At 36.9% G+C, this 18585-nt stretch overlaps 3 protein-coding genes across 3 annotated transcripts; 2 read left to right on the top strand and 1 right to left on the bottom strand.

Annotated features, from left to right (window-relative positions):
* The first annotated feature begins 8995 nt into the window (after positions 1-8995).
* On the top strand, positions 8996-11342 carry LOC125223205 (NADPH-dependent aldo-keto reductase, chloroplastic-like). The gene is made up of 7 exons (XM_048126229.1): positions 8996-9205; positions 9434-9484; positions 9747-9823; positions 10177-10264; positions 10359-10634; positions 10776-11024; positions 11150-11342. Exons 1-7 carry the CDS (start codon positions 9086-9088, stop codon positions 11234-11236), a joined length of 948 nt encoding a protein of 315 aa, XP_047982186.1. The 5' UTR covers positions 8996-9085; the 3' UTR covers positions 11237-11342.
* A 1104-nt stretch (positions 11343-12446) lies between these two features.
* On the top strand, positions 12447-14977 carry LOC125217853 (NADPH-dependent aldo-keto reductase, chloroplastic-like). Its single transcript, XM_048119413.1, has 7 exons — positions 12447-12644; positions 13036-13086; positions 13291-13367; positions 13553-13640; positions 13743-14018; positions 14196-14444; positions 14729-14977. The coding sequence occupies exons 1-7, from the start codon at positions 12525-12527 to the stop codon at positions 14813-14815; spliced, it is 948 nt and encodes a 315-aa protein (XP_047975370.1). The 5' UTR covers positions 12447-12524; the 3' UTR covers positions 14816-14977.
* An 863-nt stretch (positions 14978-15840) lies between these two features.
* Positions 15841-17703, bottom strand: LOC125221025 (COBRA-like protein 6). Its single transcript, XM_048123150.1, has 6 exons — positions 17688-17703; positions 17441-17523; positions 16866-17319; positions 16630-16783; positions 16257-16522; positions 15841-16174 (listed from the first exon to the last, which is right to left on the bottom strand). Exons 1-6 carry the CDS (start codon positions 17701-17703, stop codon positions 15870-15872), a joined length of 1278 nt encoding a protein of 425 aa, XP_047979107.1. The 3' UTR covers positions 15841-15869.
* Positions 17704-18585: the final 882 nt, after the last annotated feature.

Here is an 18585-nt window from a genome sequence, read left to right as displayed (position 1 = left end):
TGATATGACCACGGGTGCTCGACGTCAAGGGTCCTCCCTTCGGCGTGAACCATGGGTTGATTGGGGCCCAAGGATGAAAGAGAAGAAATTCCAAGGATCCAATAAAGCTAGAGGGCCTCCCGAGGATGCGAGGAATAGAGAAGGCTCGGATTTGAGGACAAATCCTTTCCAAGAAGGGGAGGATGATACGATCATGGAGGCCGTGCGTCAAGGATTTCAGCTACAGCTGGATTCAACCGAAATCCGTCCTATCGAGATGATATCCGAAAGCTATGAAACTGCCACCATTGTCTTCATCTTGGAAACAGCTTCGCGTGGGTATCTTGCACATCCCAATCGGAGTCCGAATGAGGGAGTTATGGCGGTTTTACGGAAGTCGCGCAGAGAAGGCCGAGAGCTTCGGGAAAAACGCCCGGCCGGGCATTTTTTACTGTGCAAAACGCCCGGGGACAGGGAAAACGCCCGGGCCGGGCATTTTGGCATGTGAAAAACGCCCGACCAGGCGATTATGCCGCTTTTTTAGATTTTGTGGGCCAACTTTCTATTTTTGGACCCATAGTATAAATACCTCTTGATGTCATTTCTTTTCTTTAGGTTTTTGCTGAATTATATGCTTGAGAGCTTTGTTTCCTCTTGGAGAGGGTTTCTATCCAATTCCTAGATTTAGGTTGCTTGAATCCATCAATTGCTAGTTCAAGCATGGGATTTCCATCAATTGCTAGTTCAAGCATGGATCAAGTAGAGGTATGCTTTGAGGTTTGTGGTTCCCTTGAAGATTTAGCCATGGATGCATGTTAGTATGTTGTAAGTGTCTTAGCTTGCCTCATCAATGACTATGTATCACAATTTCCACTCTATCCAATGTTACTTCTTGTTTTGATCATCTTAGTTTCCTAAATTCTTGTTGGGTTGCCATTATTGATACAATAGAAAATCTACTTCACAAAAATATTAGATCAATCACCTACAAATTGGGTAAATCCTTGGGAAATGGATCACAAAATACATGGATCCATATCAGGGTATTGTAGTTGGAATTTTGTATAACCATAACTGTGAACACACATCCCTGGGATTCCCTTATCTCTATCGTCTTTCTCCGTGTTTTATTCGCTTTTAGTTGGTCTATGCTTTCAATTGTTTTTAGTTTTCCAAAAGTTTTCAAAACCCACTTGTTTTTCCAGATAGTATTTGAGTCTTAGTAGAGGATAGACACTTTGTGTTCGTCTTCCCCGTGTTCGATATCCGGTACTAACCTTTAGCTATACTATATATACTCTGTATACTTGCAGGTTTATTTAGTGCTAATAAAAAGTGCATCTAGTTTTTGGCGCCGTTGCCGGGGAAGACAATTCACTTTGGAGTGATATCTTCAAACGGATAATTTTACTACTTTGGATAATTCATGTGGGAATGAGACATCCCAAGAATTGGCATTCATCAGAGCAAGACTTGAAAAATTAGAAGCTCCAGGCAAAGAGGGGAATGTCATCAAAGATGTCAAATATGTCCACAATGGGGGTGATCCCAACAGGCTTTATAATAATAATAATTATCGCCCTAATCAGGGGGTGGTAATTTTAATAATTATAATGGAAATTACCCACATCCACATGTATCTCATGCTAATAATCATAATTTTGTCCAATCTAGGGAAAGAGAAAGGAGTGGAGCCACCTACCAAGGAAGACAAATATGAGGCTGGCATCCAAAAGATCTTGGAACTAATGTTAGAGGATAGAAAGATCCACTGTGTCCATCATTAAGTTACAAATGGATCAATTCCAAAAGAAGGTAGTGGAGGATAAAGGCAAGGTTGTTGCCAATGTTGTCGGTATCAACAAGGATGAAGCCAACACCTCCGGAACGAGTTTTAGGGACTGTCCGACACCCAGCGGACCGCCGCATACGTTGCAGCGGGCCGCCACTGGGGCACAGTTTGGATCCTGCCCGACGCCTGGCGGACCGCCGCAAACCCCGCAGCGGCCCGCCACTGAAGAGGCAGAGGCGCCCGCCAAGAAGGAACTCGTGCGGCACAATGGGATTGTACTCCCCTTCCAGCCGAGGAAGCCGTTCAAGCTTGAAGAGCAATTCCGACAATTCTTAAATATGTTTTGTAAATGTCATACTAACCTCCCTCTTGTTGATGCATTGCAGGAAATACCTAGGTATGCCAAGCTCTTGAGAGAGGCGGTGATGAAAAAGCAAAAGCTCCAGAAATCTGATCTAAAGCTACCTCTTCACTGTAGTGATATCATCCAAAAGCAAAGGACTGTCAAGCAGAGGGACCCTGGCCAATTCATCATTCGCTGTTCCATTGGGAATGGTAAGGTAGACAAGGCTCTTTGTGATCTTGGAGCTAGCGTCAACATAATGCCATTGGAGTACTACGAGAAGCTCAACATCGGGCCGCTCAAATCCACAGATACCTGCTTAAGGATGGCCGATAACACTGCGGTAAATGCGGTAGGGGTAATTGAGGATGTGTTAGTAAAGGTTGATGACTTCATATTCCCTGCCGATTTCTTTGTTTTAGACATGAAAGTTGATAAACAAGTTCCTCTAATTTTAGGCAGAAATTTTCTAGCCACATGCAAAGCTCTTATTGATGTAGGTAGAGGAGAAATCACGATAAGTGACCATGGAGGAAAGTCGACCTACAACATCGAAAGCGCGATGCTTAAGTATGAAGAGGCGAAACAAGCTAAGATGGAGCATGATTGCAGGGAGGTCATGGTGACCGATTTGTCTAAGCCTTATGATCCATTTGGAGGGGAAGATCTTTCTAACCCTACTATTTTCATTGTTAACACTTTACCTCAAGCTCCTAAAAAGGGCGAGCCTAATCCTACTAAGCCTACCTTGCAGGAAAAGCCCAAGAGAAAGAAGAGGAAGAAGACTCCACCTCACGATGACCCCGAAATCTACGTGATCAAAACCTCGAATGGAAAATTCAAATGGTGGAAGAAAGTTCTCAACAAGTTGGTTCCATTCGCGGTGGCAGAGACTAAGATTGTTGGTACAAAGGCATCCCAAAGGAATCCTCACGATGGGGGATAACTCATGAACTTCAAAGAACGTCAAGCTAAAGACGAAAAATAAGTGCTTGTTGGGAGACAACCCAACCTTGTTTTTGACAATTTTTGCTTTAAGTTAAGTATTTTTTTGTTTTAGTTTAATTTTGTGCATTGAATTTTTATTTTTTTTCGCAGGCTCTGACCTCTACGCGGCGACCGCCGCATGTGCTGCGGCGGTCCGCCACCTGCTCGCTGGAACATTCTGTTGTCGCGCGGCGACCGCCGGACATGCTGCGGCGGGCCGCCGCCTGGGCGTATTTTTCCAGCGCGATTTTTTCAAAGTTTCTCAACTTTCGCCCGGTCAAGCCTCGACGCAAGAATTTTCAAGGTACGTTTTTTTTTTTCAGTAGTTCACTCACGTCCCTACCGACTCTGCAAACTTATTTTACACTTTGTTGTAAATAAGTTTGGGGGGATGAAGTGGTGGACCGTGAGTTTAGGATTTTTCTTTTTGTTTTAAGTTTTTTGTTTTTGTTTTTCAAAACCCCGTAGGTGAATTTTGTGTTCTAAAAATGTTTTCTTGAATCCATGTCGTGAACTTAACATGAAGAACTTAGAAACACGCATGCTTAGGGACACACTTTAGATCGAGTTACCAATGATATTACATTCCATCTATGTTTAAGTGTGGCTTAACGTTTTGATTTGATGGTTTGGTGAAAAGGTGCAAAATTAGTGAATTGCTTGTTTGCCTTGAATCATGCTTTATACCTTGTGAGGATTTGAGCCTATATTTCATTATTGTGTGATTTATCTGCATTCATGTTTATGTTTCTAGAACTTGCTCCTAGTCTTTCCTAAGTTTACATAGTGTTTAAGTTGATTTAGGAGAATGATTGGTCATCTTTTCTTAGCCTACTTTTGTCCAAAATATTGACCTTCTCAAAATTTCAAAATTTTTCCCTTTGGAAGCCAAAATAATGGGGACAATTCCTTGGGTTAGTTAGTTTTTGCTATCTTATTTTGTAAAGGAATTGGAGAGATAAGGAGAAAGTATAAAAAGTGGTGTGCTTAATGTAAAGAAAAGTACAAGTTGTGAAATTGAGAAAATTTCCAAATATGTGCTTGATCTTAGAAAAAGAAAAAAGAAAGGATGTGTAAGAAAGAAAAAGAAAAAAAAGAAGAAAAAAAATGTGTGAAAGGTTGTGAAAAGAAAAGAAAATCAAAGGATTGGAAAGTGAGTTGAAAGAGAAATAAATAAAGTGTTAAAAGTGTCTTGGGTTTAGAAAAGTGGAGTTATCTTTACTCTACTTGGGATATTTTTATTTTTAAGTCACTTTTTAGCCAAATATTCCTCACCTACCAAAGAGCTACATTACAACCAAAGATAAAGACCTTTCGGACTTTTGAAGCTTAATCACATTTAGTAGATGAGGGATTAGACTTTGAGCAAGCCTATGGTAAACTTTGCATGATGCATGATTTGAGTGCTTATATACACATTATCCTTATACACTTTGAGAGTGAGAGAACACTTCCCATCTTTGGAAGTTTGCCACATGTGAGGGCTTGAATTCAAGTTGCTCCACGAGTTAGTAATGAAAGTGCACTAATAAGCCTTGCTTGATTTAATTGCGTTAATAAATGTTTAAACTGTTCTTCCATCTTTTGAGGCAATTATAACATCTAGTCCTTGTGCATTCCGTGCGTCTATTCTTGTGTCTTTATTGTTTTGTTCGAGGACAAACAAAAATGTAAGTTTGGGGGAGTTGATACGCTCGGATTTTGCACTGTTTTAAGGCCATTATTTGGTCCGTTTTTAATGTCAAAGTCACTCTACACGTCCATTATTTTCATATTTTGTCTATTTTGGTATTTTGACGTGTTTTGTGAGAAATGTGCATAATTGAGCCAAAAAAGGGAGCCAAAACGCCACATTTGGAAATCTGGAGTCAGACGGCGCCCGGCGGGCGAGATCAATGCATGTCCGCTCGGAAAAATGTGCTTTGAAGAGAAGTCTCGTCCGGCGACCGCCGGAAGACGTGCGGCGGTCCGCCGCCGAGGGAACAGACTCTTTGGACTCCAACGCGGCGACCGTCGGCCAAGGTGCGGCGGCCCGCCGGAGAAAGGCGGCGAATTCGAGAAGCCCTAGATTTGCGCCCAGATTTACCATATTTTGGAGATCTTTTCCTTCTACAACAAAGAATTGGTTTCCCCTATAAATAAGACCTCAAGCTTCATCAAAAAGAGAGAACTTCTACTTGCAAAATACTTCATAGAGATCAAGACCTAGAGTACTTCATTGGTTCAAGGAGTTGGAGAAGGATTTCAAGAACATCAAGAACGACAAAGGATTCAACCTACGGGTTTTATTTGCTTTAGTTTTATATTCAAATTGTCTTCCCTCCAATCTATGTTTTTAGCTTCTTCATTTATGTGTAACTAAACTCATAGGATTCTAGGGATGTGTTAGTAACGACTTTGGTTATACAAATTTATTTTTCTATTTAATATCCGTTTTGTTTTTACTTTGTTTCTTCCCTAAGTAATTTTGATGCTGCATGATTGAGTGACATAATTGTGTATGATTTAATATAACTTGCTTCATAACTGTGTGTGAGAGTTCTAGCGAGTTAGATCCACTTAGTAGACGCTACAGTTAGCTTCCCTTAAAACGGCACTTTGTTAATTGAGAGTGAGGACTTTTCAAGGGTCTTAGGAGCTTTTTGGAGTTACGTGTTAGGATTGACAACCCTAATCTTGTAATCAACGTTTGTATCCCGTGAGCATAAGCTAGGTGACTCGTTCTATCAAAGTAATAACTGTGCTAGGGTATTGTAGTTGGAATTTTGTATAACCATAACTGTGAACACACATCCCCGGGATTCCCTTATCTCTATCGTCTTTCTCCGTGTTTTATTCGCTTTTAGTTGGTCTATGCTTTCAATTGTTTTTAGTTTTCCAAAAGTTTTCAAAACCCACTTGTTTTTCCAGATAGTATTTGAGTCTTAGTAGAGGATAGATACTTGTGTTCGTCTTCCCCGTGTTCGATATCCGGTACTAACTTTTAGCTATACTATATATACTTTGTATACTTGCAGGTTTATTTAGTGCTAATAAAAAGTGCATCAAGCAGGTGCATTGTCGTGCTCTTCCGCAAGGCAACCGTCGAGGATGCTCTAAAAGCCTCTAACCCAAAACATTCTTTTAACTTTTTTTTTATTTAAAAACTTATTAGAAATTCTGAAATTTATATCCGGCCCTTATCAAATTAATGATATATATACTCTATCAGTTCTACTGAATATGCACTTTTGGTTGGACACAATTTTTGATGCATAATTGTTAAAGTAAAAGAGATATATTTTTAGAAAGAAAAAGTAATTAAAATATTAATAGTGAAGAATGAGTATAACATCATTAGGAATAAAATAGTTTTTAGATTTAGAAAATGTATAATTTTTATAGAACTGACTAAAAAAAATAATGATGTTCTTGTGGAATGGGAGTAATCTAATTAAAATTTAACTAGGACCTCCAAACAAATTCCAAATCATTTCCAGATCCACCAAGCTTGAATAACCTAAAACCAATCCATTAAATTAATAAATTATCGATAAATTGTGATTAATTAATCAAAAGTGGGTTGGTTAAATTAATTAAATAGATTTGGCTAATGGAATTAATTTATTGACTTCCAAGTTTGACTAACATATTTGTTAGTAAGTAAAATAATTTTTTAAATTGTTAATTTTTTCTTTTTAATATATAAATAATCAACTTTGATTGTATTTCATTTTGTATCAAAACCATTAGTTATAATTTAGCATATTGAGGTTAATGTGTGGTTTACATTTCATTTTGTATCAAAATTATTTGTTATGACGGATATTGTGTAATTTAGCTAAAATGTGAATGTATGTTGAAAATGTATAACTAATACTAGTATACTTTTTCAATTTTTTTATATATAACTAAAAAATATTTTTGCACACATTAAATTTTTAAATATATAAATATAATTATAAGTTATGTCATCCAACTTATGTACTGATATATTTTATTTCTCTTTTATTAAACCTTAAATTCTACTTAATTTGTTGATATTATAAATGTTCTTGAAACAAATATAAATACCTCAATTTAATTATCATGATATTAACATAAAAATATACTAATTGTCCAATTCACTAATCCATACATTTTTGTATATATTTTTTATTTTGATAGCTATTTAATTTTATATGAGTATTTTTTTATAAAAAAATATTTTTATATTTTTCACTATGAAAATACTAAGGAGAAAAAGAAATATGTCATACTACAACACACACAAACGTTATATTTGGTGTCGGTATGAATTTTAAGAAATGTAACGAATAATGGATTGAAAAAGTTAGTGGAATATATGATTCACTTTTTTTATATTGATTTTAGAGTAAAGGCCAAAAGTGGTCCCAAACATATGGTCGTTTTATCAATTTGGTCCTAAACATTATCTTTTTTATTATTTGGTCCCTCGCAAATGAATTTTGACCCGAATCGGTCCCCAATTAACAGATCCGTTAAAAAATAGACGGTGATTGCAAATTTGACTAAATATGAGTAGGGATTCTACTTCCAAAAGCAAAGAGAAAGAAATCGAGAGATGCTTCGGCGAAAACCTACATAAATCGAAGTGAAAGTGGAAGACAAAGAAGAACTCGAAGAAGCTCGCAAACAACGCGCCGCCGCCGCCTCATCCTCCGCCACCACCACCATTGCCACTGCCGCCTCCTCCCTCCTCCACCACTTCGATCGCTCCGCCGTCGACCTCACCTCCAAATCCCACCGCATTGGCCTCTAAACCATCCAACAAAATTCCCAATCACGGCTTCCATTTCTCGATTACTGATGGAAGTCGAAGTGAAGCTCCGATTGCCCAACAAATCCGCCCACCAGAAGCTCCTCGCATCCCTCTCCCCATTCCACGCCGCAACCCACTACCAGCACAACACCTTCTACGACGGATCCGCTGCTGAGCTGAGCTCCTGGAGAGCCATCCTCCGCCTCCGCTTCCATGAGGAGCCCGACCGCCCCAAATGCTTCGTCATGCTCAAGGCCAACGCTGTGCTAGCCAATGACGTCAGCCGCGTGGAGGAGGACGCTCGCCGGACCGCTCTCGCCGGACCGTTTGGTTTACAAAGAGCATAACTTGTTCACGAACTGCAGCCGTCGCCGGAAGAGAGGAGAATGAAGAAAGGAGAACGAAGAACTGTTCTTCGTCATTTTAGTGTTTTTAACAATTTTATTTTTATTTTTATTTTTCTGAAATAATTTAAAATATTAAATAAAATAGTTAATTTGATCAAAACTTAATTAAATCACGTTGACAGTCTATTTTTTAACGGATCTGTTAATTGGGGACCGATTCGGGTCAGAATTCATTTGTGAGAGACCAAATAATAAAAAAGATAATGTTTAGGACCAAATTGATAAAACGATCATATGTTTGGGACCACCTTTGGCTTTTACTCTTAATTTTATAATAGAATGTGAATGAACTAAGATAGTTGATTGTGAAATCTACTTATTATTTATAAAAGTAAAAATGTGATTTTTATTATGGGATGGACTGAAATGACAATGTGACTCTTATTGTGAGAGGAAGAGATAATTAAACAAATGTATCGATAACCATTTAAAAGAAATACGTTTGTTTTTATTAGTAGAAGTTTAATATGAATTCAACCGTTACATCATTTTATTAATGGCATCAAATTAACATCTTTGACTTCTAATTACATCCTATAAATATAGTAGTAGTACTTTATTTTTTTATGTGTTTTGGCCTTTTCTGTATGTTAATGATTGGACTAGACGTAAATATAGAGGTATAAATACAAAATATTTAAATATCCCATATATTAGTAGTAGAATCTTGAAATGCCGTCTCAGTCCACGCAATAAATGACGACATAGAAGGAAATTTAATTTTGGCTATTCAATTTCATTCTTAAAAAGGCACTCTCTTTAGTTCACGCCATTTGCATTCCTATTTTCCCTTCAATCTGCAGAGTATAGCGTAAATGGCGAAGGAGATTTTATACTTGGAGTTGAACACAGGGGCCAAAATTCCATCGGTTGGACTTGGCACGTGGCAGTCGGAGCCCGGCGTTGTCGGTCAAGCTGTTGAAGCTGCCATCAAGGTATTCCTGCCTCTGCCTGCATGACTGTGTCTAACTCCAATTTCAATTTGTTTAGTGTCTCTTTAGCCTGTGATTGATCAGATCTCAATCTCATTCGCGCTTCGTTGTTCTAAAATTCGATGTTGTTTCAGCAATCTGATGATTAATTTTTGCAACATTCGGTTGTGGAGTCATGATTACGAGATGTGTAATTTTTCCTTTGTAACGGCATTGAATTTTTTGTTGCAGACTGGGTACCGCCACATCGACTGTGCTCGAGCTTATAACAATGAGAAGGAGGTATATATTGCACTCTCTGATTTTTGATAGAAAGATTGATGCGATTTGAGTTATAGGCTTTTGCATTTAAACATAAACTGCAAGACAAGAGCACTCATGTATTGTTTCTGATGTGAGAGTGACTTGGAAATATATGATGTATTCATTAACCTAAAGCATGTCATACAAAATGATGAAAACATACATAAACAAGTTCCTACTGTGTGATAGTAGAATTTATATATTTCTGTGTCTAGGAGACTTATACAGTTTTTTTTTACAGATTGGTGCTGTTCTGAAGAAGTTGTTTGATAATGGATTTGTAAAGCGGGAGGACTTGTTTATTACCTCCAAGCTCTGGTATGCATTTTATATGGATGTACTTGTGTTAGTTTTGTATAGTTATGTCTATGTACAGCTGCATAGTGATTTGTGTTGCGGAGAAAGTAGAACAGAGGCTACATTGTTGATGTTGTGTATTGAATACTCTATAAGCTTATCTGTGAAGGTGATCTGCCTGATATGCTGATTGGTCAGAATGATCATAACTAAGAGTTTTTGAATTGATTGAACTTAATATGATATCGTGAACTTGCACTTACTTTGGTAACTTGTATTTGGTGTGTAGTTTTATAATTCTGTTTTTGCATCAGTCTCTTGATTGTGAGCTATCGATCTCTGAGGTTAATGACTTAACCTTCCAAACACTGTAGGTGTACTGACCATGCACCAGAAGATGTACCTGTGGCATTAGGCAAAACACTGGAAGAGTTGCAACTTGAATATGTTGATTTATACCTGGTAGGTTCTGTTATGAATCAAACTAATCATATATGCCAGCTCAGATAGAATGGAAAACCAGAAACTATCAATAGTAAATATTGTGATTTTGCAGATTCATTGGCCTGTTAGGATGGCAAAGGGCTCTGTTGGCTTTGAGCCAGAAAACCTTCGGCCTTCGGATATACCTAGCACATGGAAGGCTATGGAAGCACTATATGATTCTGGGAAAGCCCGAGCTATTGGGGTTAGCAACTTCTCTACGAAAAAGCTGGGTGATCTACTGAGTGTAGCGCGCATTCCTCCAGCTGTCAACCAAGTTGAGTGCCATCCCTCGTGGCAGCAGCCTAAACTACACGAGTTCTGTAAATCTAAGGGTGTCCACCTATCTGTGAGTTCACAAAATCTTCATTGACTTCTTCATTCAGTTTATGTCTTGTAGAACTTCTGTTGTTCATTAGATGGATGCATTTGTTTCACTTTTACAATGATGACTAACCAGTGCTCTAACTAGAATTTCCATAAGTTTTAGGGCTATTCACCACTGGGTTCTCCAGGCTCAACCTGGCTTAAAAGCGAAGTCCTCAAGCATCCTGTTTTAGTTTCCAGTGCAGCGAAGTTGGGCAAGACTCCAGCTCAGGTTGCACTCCGTTGGGGACTGCAAATGGGTCACAGCGTACTTCCAAAGAGCACGAATGAATCAAGGATTAAGGAGAACTTTGATGTTTTCAAATGGTCCATACCAGATGATTTGTTTGCCAAGTTCTCTGAAATCCAGCAGGCAAGTTGGATGCATTTAATTTAAACTCGGGCAATTTTCATCACTAAATTACGTTGAGAATTTCTGTGATTTTCTTCACCTGAAACCTACAACTCCCTTAGAGCTGATGTGTTTTGTAATTGCAGGCAAGATTGCTTAGGGGCTCCGGGTTCGTCCATGAGAAACTCAGTGAATACAAAACCTTTGAAGATCTTTGGGATGGAGAGATCTAAGCATTGTTCTACTTACTTTCTTGCATTTCTATCCCATTAAACCCTTGTTACCTGAAACTGCGCAACTTGGTGTTTTTTGAATAAATATCATCATCTCTTGCTATTACATCATACTATAAATCTCAATAAAAAATAGTACTACTACTACTTTACACTATAATGGAATGCATAGGATAATAGTAGTGCTACGGATATCTACATCATTAATTCAAAATATTTTGCCATTGCGGTGTTTTCGAATAAATATCATCATTATAAATCTCAATAAAAATAGTAGTAGTAGTACTTTATACTATAATGGATTGCATAGGATAATAGCATTGCTACGGGTATCTACATCATTAATTCAAAATATTTTGCCATTGACCATTGTAGTGTTTTTCGAATAAATATCATCATATAAATCTCGATAAAAATAGTAGTAGTACTCTATACTATAATGGATTGCATAGGATAAGAGCATTGCTACGGGTATCTACATCATTAATTCAAAATATTTTGCCATTGTGGTGTTTTTCGAATAAATAGCATCATATAAATCTCAATAAAAATAGTAGTAGTATTACTTTATACTATAATGGATTTCATAGGATAATAGTATTGCTACGGGTATCTACATCATTAATTTAAAATATTTTGCCATTGTTTGCATAGGATAATAGCATTGCTACGGGTATCTACATCATCAATTTAAAATATTTTGCCATTATTTTAAATTGGTACGAAGATTGAAATTTTCATAATAAATGATAGTGGTAATATCATTTAAATTATAAAGTTTGGTTATTTTCTTTCAATTTTAAATTATGAATATTAAATTACGAAGTTTTAATTTTTTTTAATTGTCTCATCGATGCACAAATTTTAGTGATGTTAAAAATAACAATAGTTGAAGAGAAATAATAAAAGAAAAAAATATAAAAGAAAAATACATAATTTAATGACAAAATACGTTATTTTGAATATTATTAAACGATTATATTTTGTGCATAAATGAGATAATTGGAAAAAATTAAAACTTCATCATTTAATATTCAAAATTTAAAATTAATAGACATACTAGAATTTAATAACCTTCATGATAAAATAACTATTAGTCCAAAATAAAACCAAGACAAAGATCGATAATTTGAAGCACTTCAAAAATAAAAATAAAAATAAAAATCGCCGGCCTATTAATTCAGTGGCGTTTACTCTTGTCGTTTCCAATCTTTAATTTGTCCAACAGCAACAGCTAGTCGCTCGTTTCAGCATTCCGTTTCTCTCTCTCTCTCTCTCTCTCTCTCTAATGGCTCAGGAGATTCGATACTTCCAATTGAATACCGGAGCTAAAATTCCGTCGGTCGGCCTTGGCACTTGGCAGTCCGAACCCGGCCTCGTCGGCCACGCTGTTGAAACAGCAATCAAGGTCTCTCTATTGCGTATTTGTGCGTTTCTTTAGGTCACCTTTTTAGCGCCTTCTTTGATGGTTTCGCCGAATCTCTAAATCGCGTGTTGTGTTTATTGTTCTGATCCTAATTGTCTCGTCTAAGAAACTGTGAAATGAATATCAAACAAGTCTTATGTATACATGCTAGGATGGAGAGTATGTAATCTACCAAACACTGCACAAGATACATGCTAGTTTAATTGATCTTTGGGAATAGGAGTGTGCATCAGAATATTGAGATTTAGTAATTATTTTGTGTTATAATTTTAAGTTTGACTCTGGATTAAATATAGTTCGACATTGTGAAAAATTCTCTTCTACATTCATAGAAATATACCCTTCTTTAATGTCTACCAATTTCTGTTTGCAGAATGGATACCGTCACATTGACTGTGCTCGAGCTTATAACAATGAGAAGGAGGTAATGAATTTTTTTCTGCAGCATATTTAAGAATCATGATCAGCTTTTATTCTAGTCAAGGGTAAAGAACTGTGCTGCAGTTAATGGTGGTAGATTGGTAGGCAAATAATGATGGACATGATTTGTTGAGAATTTTGCTTCTAAAATGTAGTATAAGCAATATGGTAGGCAAATAATGATGGACATGAGTTTTTTCCTTCTCAGATTGGGTTGGTTCTGAAGAAGCTGTTTGATGATGGAGTTGTAAAGAGGGAAGATTTGTTTATTACCTCTAAACTCTGGTAAGTATATGTTCAAATAAATAATATCTTTGGGATTTGTTTCTTTTTTTTTTCCTTGTTCTTTTTTATATGATATGAGATGGTGAAGTTTTGTATATGGACTGGTATATTCTTGATTAAGTCTGTTATTAATGCGAATAGATGAACCAATTTATTTTAATTAAACTCTCTTATAAATAATGCAGGTCTAGAGACCATGCTCCTGAAGATGTACCTGTTGGACTGAACAAAACGCTGGAAGAATTGCAGCTTGACTATGTTGATTTGTACCTCGTAAGTCCCTTTTTAAGTTCTTTCCATTCTTTTCTGAAGCAAATGGGGTGTTTGGATCCATTGCTTTATAGGTTATATATCAACAAACTTGTTCATTTGCAGATTCATTGGCCAGTGCGGTTGAAGAAGGACTCTGTTGGCTTTGCTCCCGAAAACCTTATACCTACTGATATTCCTGGCACATGGAAGGCGATGGAAGCGCTATATGATTCTGGTAAGGCCAGAGCTATTGGGGTTAGCAACTTCTCCGTGAAAAAGTTGGGTGATCTGTTGGATGTAGCCCGTATTCCTCCTGCTGTCGATCAAGTGGAATGCCATCCTTCATGGCAGCAGGCCAAATTGAGAGAATTTTGTAAATCCAAAGGAATTCACTTATCTGTGAGTGGATTTCTAAATTAATTTGATTGTTCATAATTGTTCATGTTTTCTTCACTTTGTAGATTTGTGGGGCTGAAATTTTATTCATTATTGAACTACTATGCTCTATTTGACTTTAATTACCTATTGAGATCCCTAAACCCTAATTCTGTACCGTCTGCTTGTTATATCTATAAGGGATATTCACCGTTGGGTTCTCCTGGCACATCGTGGCTCAAGAGCGAAGTGCTCCAGCACCCTGTTTTAGTTTCTATTGCTAAAAATCTAGGCAAGAGTCCTGCACAGATTGCTTTGAGGTGGGGTTTGCAGATGGGTCACAGTGTACTCCCAAAAAGCACTAATGAAACAAGGATCAAAGAGAATTTTGACATCTTTAGTTGGTCTATACCGGATGACTTATTTTCCAAATTCTCTGAAATCGAGCAGGCAAGTTCTCAAATTTCTGGTCAACTCACATATTTGTATATTTTGTTTGATACTGGATTTGGCAATAGTCTGTTGTTGAAACATTTATTGCTTCAGAGTGACCTGAATTTCTCCTATGCATCTTATGAATTTCATCTCACTTCATATCTATAGTGTAAACCGGATCTATCTCTAGATTCTAGAACTTGTATATGTTATGTGCCGTAAATATTTTTCCCTGTTTTATTGGATCCTTCTTGTTTGAATACCTTACCTAAATCATCGTTGTTTTCTTGATGTTGCAGGCAAGATTGGTTAGAGGCACTTTTGCTGTCCACGAAACACTCAGCCAGTACAGAACAGTTGAAGAACTGTGGGACGGCGAGATTTGAGTGAGCTCAGACAAATTAATGGGGTTGGTTGCTTATCTGTGCTAAGACTTATGAACTTAGTCATGTTTTTTAATCAGTCCATATGTTATATATTTAGTGCATGAAATGTGAACTGTGCTTGTCCAAACGGCAGGAGACCTTATATAAGAACCTATTGTTTTATCTTGCTCTCATATGCATAAATAAGAACCTATTGTTTTTATCTTATAATTACATTGAGGATAATTTTGAACATGCGTTCGACTATCAATTCTGATATGCATACTTATTTTTATTCTTAATTAATTAGGATTTGTTTAGCTTTTATTGATTTAATTTCTTATATTTTATTTGATTTTTTTTAAAAATTTAGTGGATGTATGATAATTTTGTTGGGACATTCTAAAAGGAAATATATGAGTTAGGTTCAATGGGACAAATAGTTTTTTTTTAAAATGCATATAAAAAATCAATTTTCTGCACATCCCATCCCACTTACCAAGTGGGCTTGGGCTGGGCTAGGCCCCGATATTTAGAAAGAAACCTAGACCAACCAAGCCTGCTTCAACTGTAGAACTGGGACAGGTTGGGTTCCAAATTATCAGGCCCGAGGCAGGCTTGGGTCGGCTCAAGCCATGTGACAATTTTGCATACCTCGTTCAAGAGAGGTGAATAGTTGAGGATGTTTATGTTATTTGTTAAACCCAGTCACATCAAAGAATGCATGCTAGAGTCATAAATCAGTAGTTCCTTCGAGGATGATCGTTGGATATGAGCCTTTGAATCTATTGGTGAAGAAGTGTCTCCATGCACTAGGGCAATTTTTTCATTTCTAGTGCATACAGTAACATCTAGGGGAATCAGTGATGTCTCTTTGCATAATTTCAAAAGCTAGGCGCTATACACTGTCGCATCCAAAAAGGCATATCCAAATCAAAAGGCAAACTTCATCATCGATCGAACAAAAACAAACTGTCATTGTATTCCGAGAGTAATGACAAGGCTTCAAATGTAGTATCAAACTACATTTATTCCCAGCCCTCAATGAAATCACATTCAATACAAATCATAAAATTTAAATTATATCAACATTTAAAAACATATGAATAAAAACAATAATGAGAAGCAACAAAAGAAGCATACAGGGTGGTTGCGCCTGAAAAGAGCCGGCGGCATTGGGAAGCCTTGGATAATCATCTGGCGATGGCATCACACAATCTTGACCGTTAAACGAAATCTTCCTAGGAAATCCCCACCCTTCCTTAAATGTAAAGTCTCTATCTTTATGCATCAATATTTCCGTTTGTACATTCCCATTCTTCCCTAACTGCAGGAGTCTGTCGTTGTAATATTGAATCCCATAAAAAACCCCACTATCATCTGAAAATTAAATGAAAAAGAGAATGAACATAATCTCAATTGGTAACAAGTATTGGAGAGATATTGAGATTGAAATACTGACTTGTGTTTTCATAAACATTGAGAGGCTTATAATTGAAGCTGAAGACTTGTTCAACACTTCTGAGATTAGGGTGCATCACCACCAAATTCCAGTCGCTATAATTCCTAATATAGTTTAGATTTGTCACTGTGACTTTCACCCTCCAATAATGCGTGTAGCTCTGCTTGATGTGCCAATGCACCATTATCGGGCACATGTGGTTCGTGCACTGCACCATCGGCTCGTTTCGACTTAGCTGCAGCATTGTAGGACCCGACGCCCCTGCCCTGCTCATTCAAATAATATGTAGTAAATCCTATCATAATTATTACTGTGTTATCGGAATTTATACAATTCATAAGAAAAATATTGTGACACATTGAAAAAGGGTTACATGACACATTGAGATTTAAGTTGATCATGGCAAGCACAACTACACATTGGACACTTGACGATGGTCTCATTGTAGAAAGCCGATAAGGAAACGCAGCATCTTGGTGCAAGCGATGCACGAAACTGCGAATACGAACACGTGACATTCCACGTTGCTGCAACAAACAAAAACATAGTAGTAATTTATAAAAATGACAAGAAGGAGAGAAAAAAAATGAAAAAGACATAAGTACATACCAAATGCCTGAGTGGTTCTCCGGCCTTGATCTCTAGTGAATTTGGTGGGCGGGACTTGAAAGGCCTCACCACAGGTGTATCCCGGGACGCCAATGGAGAAGGCTGTTGGCATCCCGGGTGGCGCGTCGCTGGGGTCTGCAATCCCAACGTGCATGAGGAAAGCGGAGACGCATTTGTTGGGATGCTGAGTGATGGATGTGAGGATTCCGGCTCTGCAGCAGTTGGCGACCTGCATCGAGTAAGGTGCAGCGGGCAGAAGGTCTATGATCACGGGCTCCTTTTCGCAGCAATGTGGCGCAACTTTGCCTCTGAAGAAGGAGCAGTTCCCCTGTTCCATCGCCTCTGCCCCGAACATATTCCATATTACCTCGCTTCCTCCCCATCTCCAGCTTAGCTTCCATCCCGGCTCCTCAATTTGCCGGAATAGCTGGTAGTTCACTATCGATATTCTTATCTGTCAAGTCGTTCGATAGGGAAGATAGATAAGACAAACTATTTATGATTAAAAAAAAAAAAACTCGCATTTTAGGCCAAAAATAAGAGAGTTATCTGCCATAGCAAACAACGATACGTACATCTTTAGAGGAGTCGTCGTTTTCCTGCAAGACATCCCATCTGATAGTGATGTTTCCATTGGGATCTAATGGATCATAAGCATCTGCATTTCAACTGAAACTTGCTATCAAAACTGCTAAATTAACAATTAAATTTGCTAACATCACAAAAATTAAATCTCACATGTTGGTGAAATGAATCGCGCACACCATAATAAACTAATCACCAAAATTATATCTAATAATTTGTGCTTCATAACAAACCAACATGAGATTACCTCCATTAATCTCACACCTCACATACAAATGCAAACATAAATCAAATAAAAAATGTGTGTTTCAAAGACAGTGTTCTCTGGAAACAATTAGTTGGAAAACTGACATTAGTTAATGATTTGCTAAATTTGCAACAAAAATAAAAAATTACTATTACATATCAGTCGTGATACCATAAATACAGGCAGGAATGCGTCTATACGGGAATTATTCATTCAAACTCACAAATTTCGGTAGATGCCGTTTTGGTAAGTTTTTCAACTTTTGTTTCCTCCTTCATATGAACAATTCCTTTTTGTTGCATTCTACTGTAGTATTGATGTACTCCAATAATTTATAATTTAATGCTTGTAATAACTCGTATTTTTATCACGTACAAATTACAATATGCATCTGATCAGTTCTCTCTACGTTGATTTTTTAAAATGTAAATCTTCTATGTAATAATTCACATGAGGCTTTTAGATCAGTTTTTAATAAACTATTTGCTCAAAACTGATATTTTCATGATGCTTAATTTTTGGAATGTTAGATTCAAAACTCGTTAAAAAATTAATTATATGTGTTTTGACTCATGTTTAAGTATTTTAATTTATATAGTTAATATTTTCTTTTTCTTAAAAAAATATTAAAATGCTCAGCTCAATTCATTATATTATGAAACAAATGAAATTTGATACTATATGTTATGTTATAGAAATGATGATATGCTACATATCTTATGTGAGCTCCTTATGTGAGCATCACTCTCTTTGACGCACATTTAAAGTTGTTGGTTTTGATTTATATAATTAGTTTGATTATAATACATTAAAAAATAATATTTTAAAATTTATAAAAATCAAAGCTTGTAATTTTATTAATTTATTTGAAATTATAGAGAAAACAAG

Source organism: Salvia hispanica, chromosome 4, assembly GCF_023119035.1.
Source record: "Salvia hispanica cultivar TCC Black 2014 chromosome 4, UniMelb_Shisp_WGS_1.0, whole genome shotgun sequence".
Classification (NCBI taxonomy): domain Eukaryota; kingdom Viridiplantae; phylum Streptophyta; class Magnoliopsida; order Lamiales; family Lamiaceae; genus Salvia; species Salvia hispanica.
This window is presented reverse-complemented; position numbering and strand designations above follow the sequence as displayed.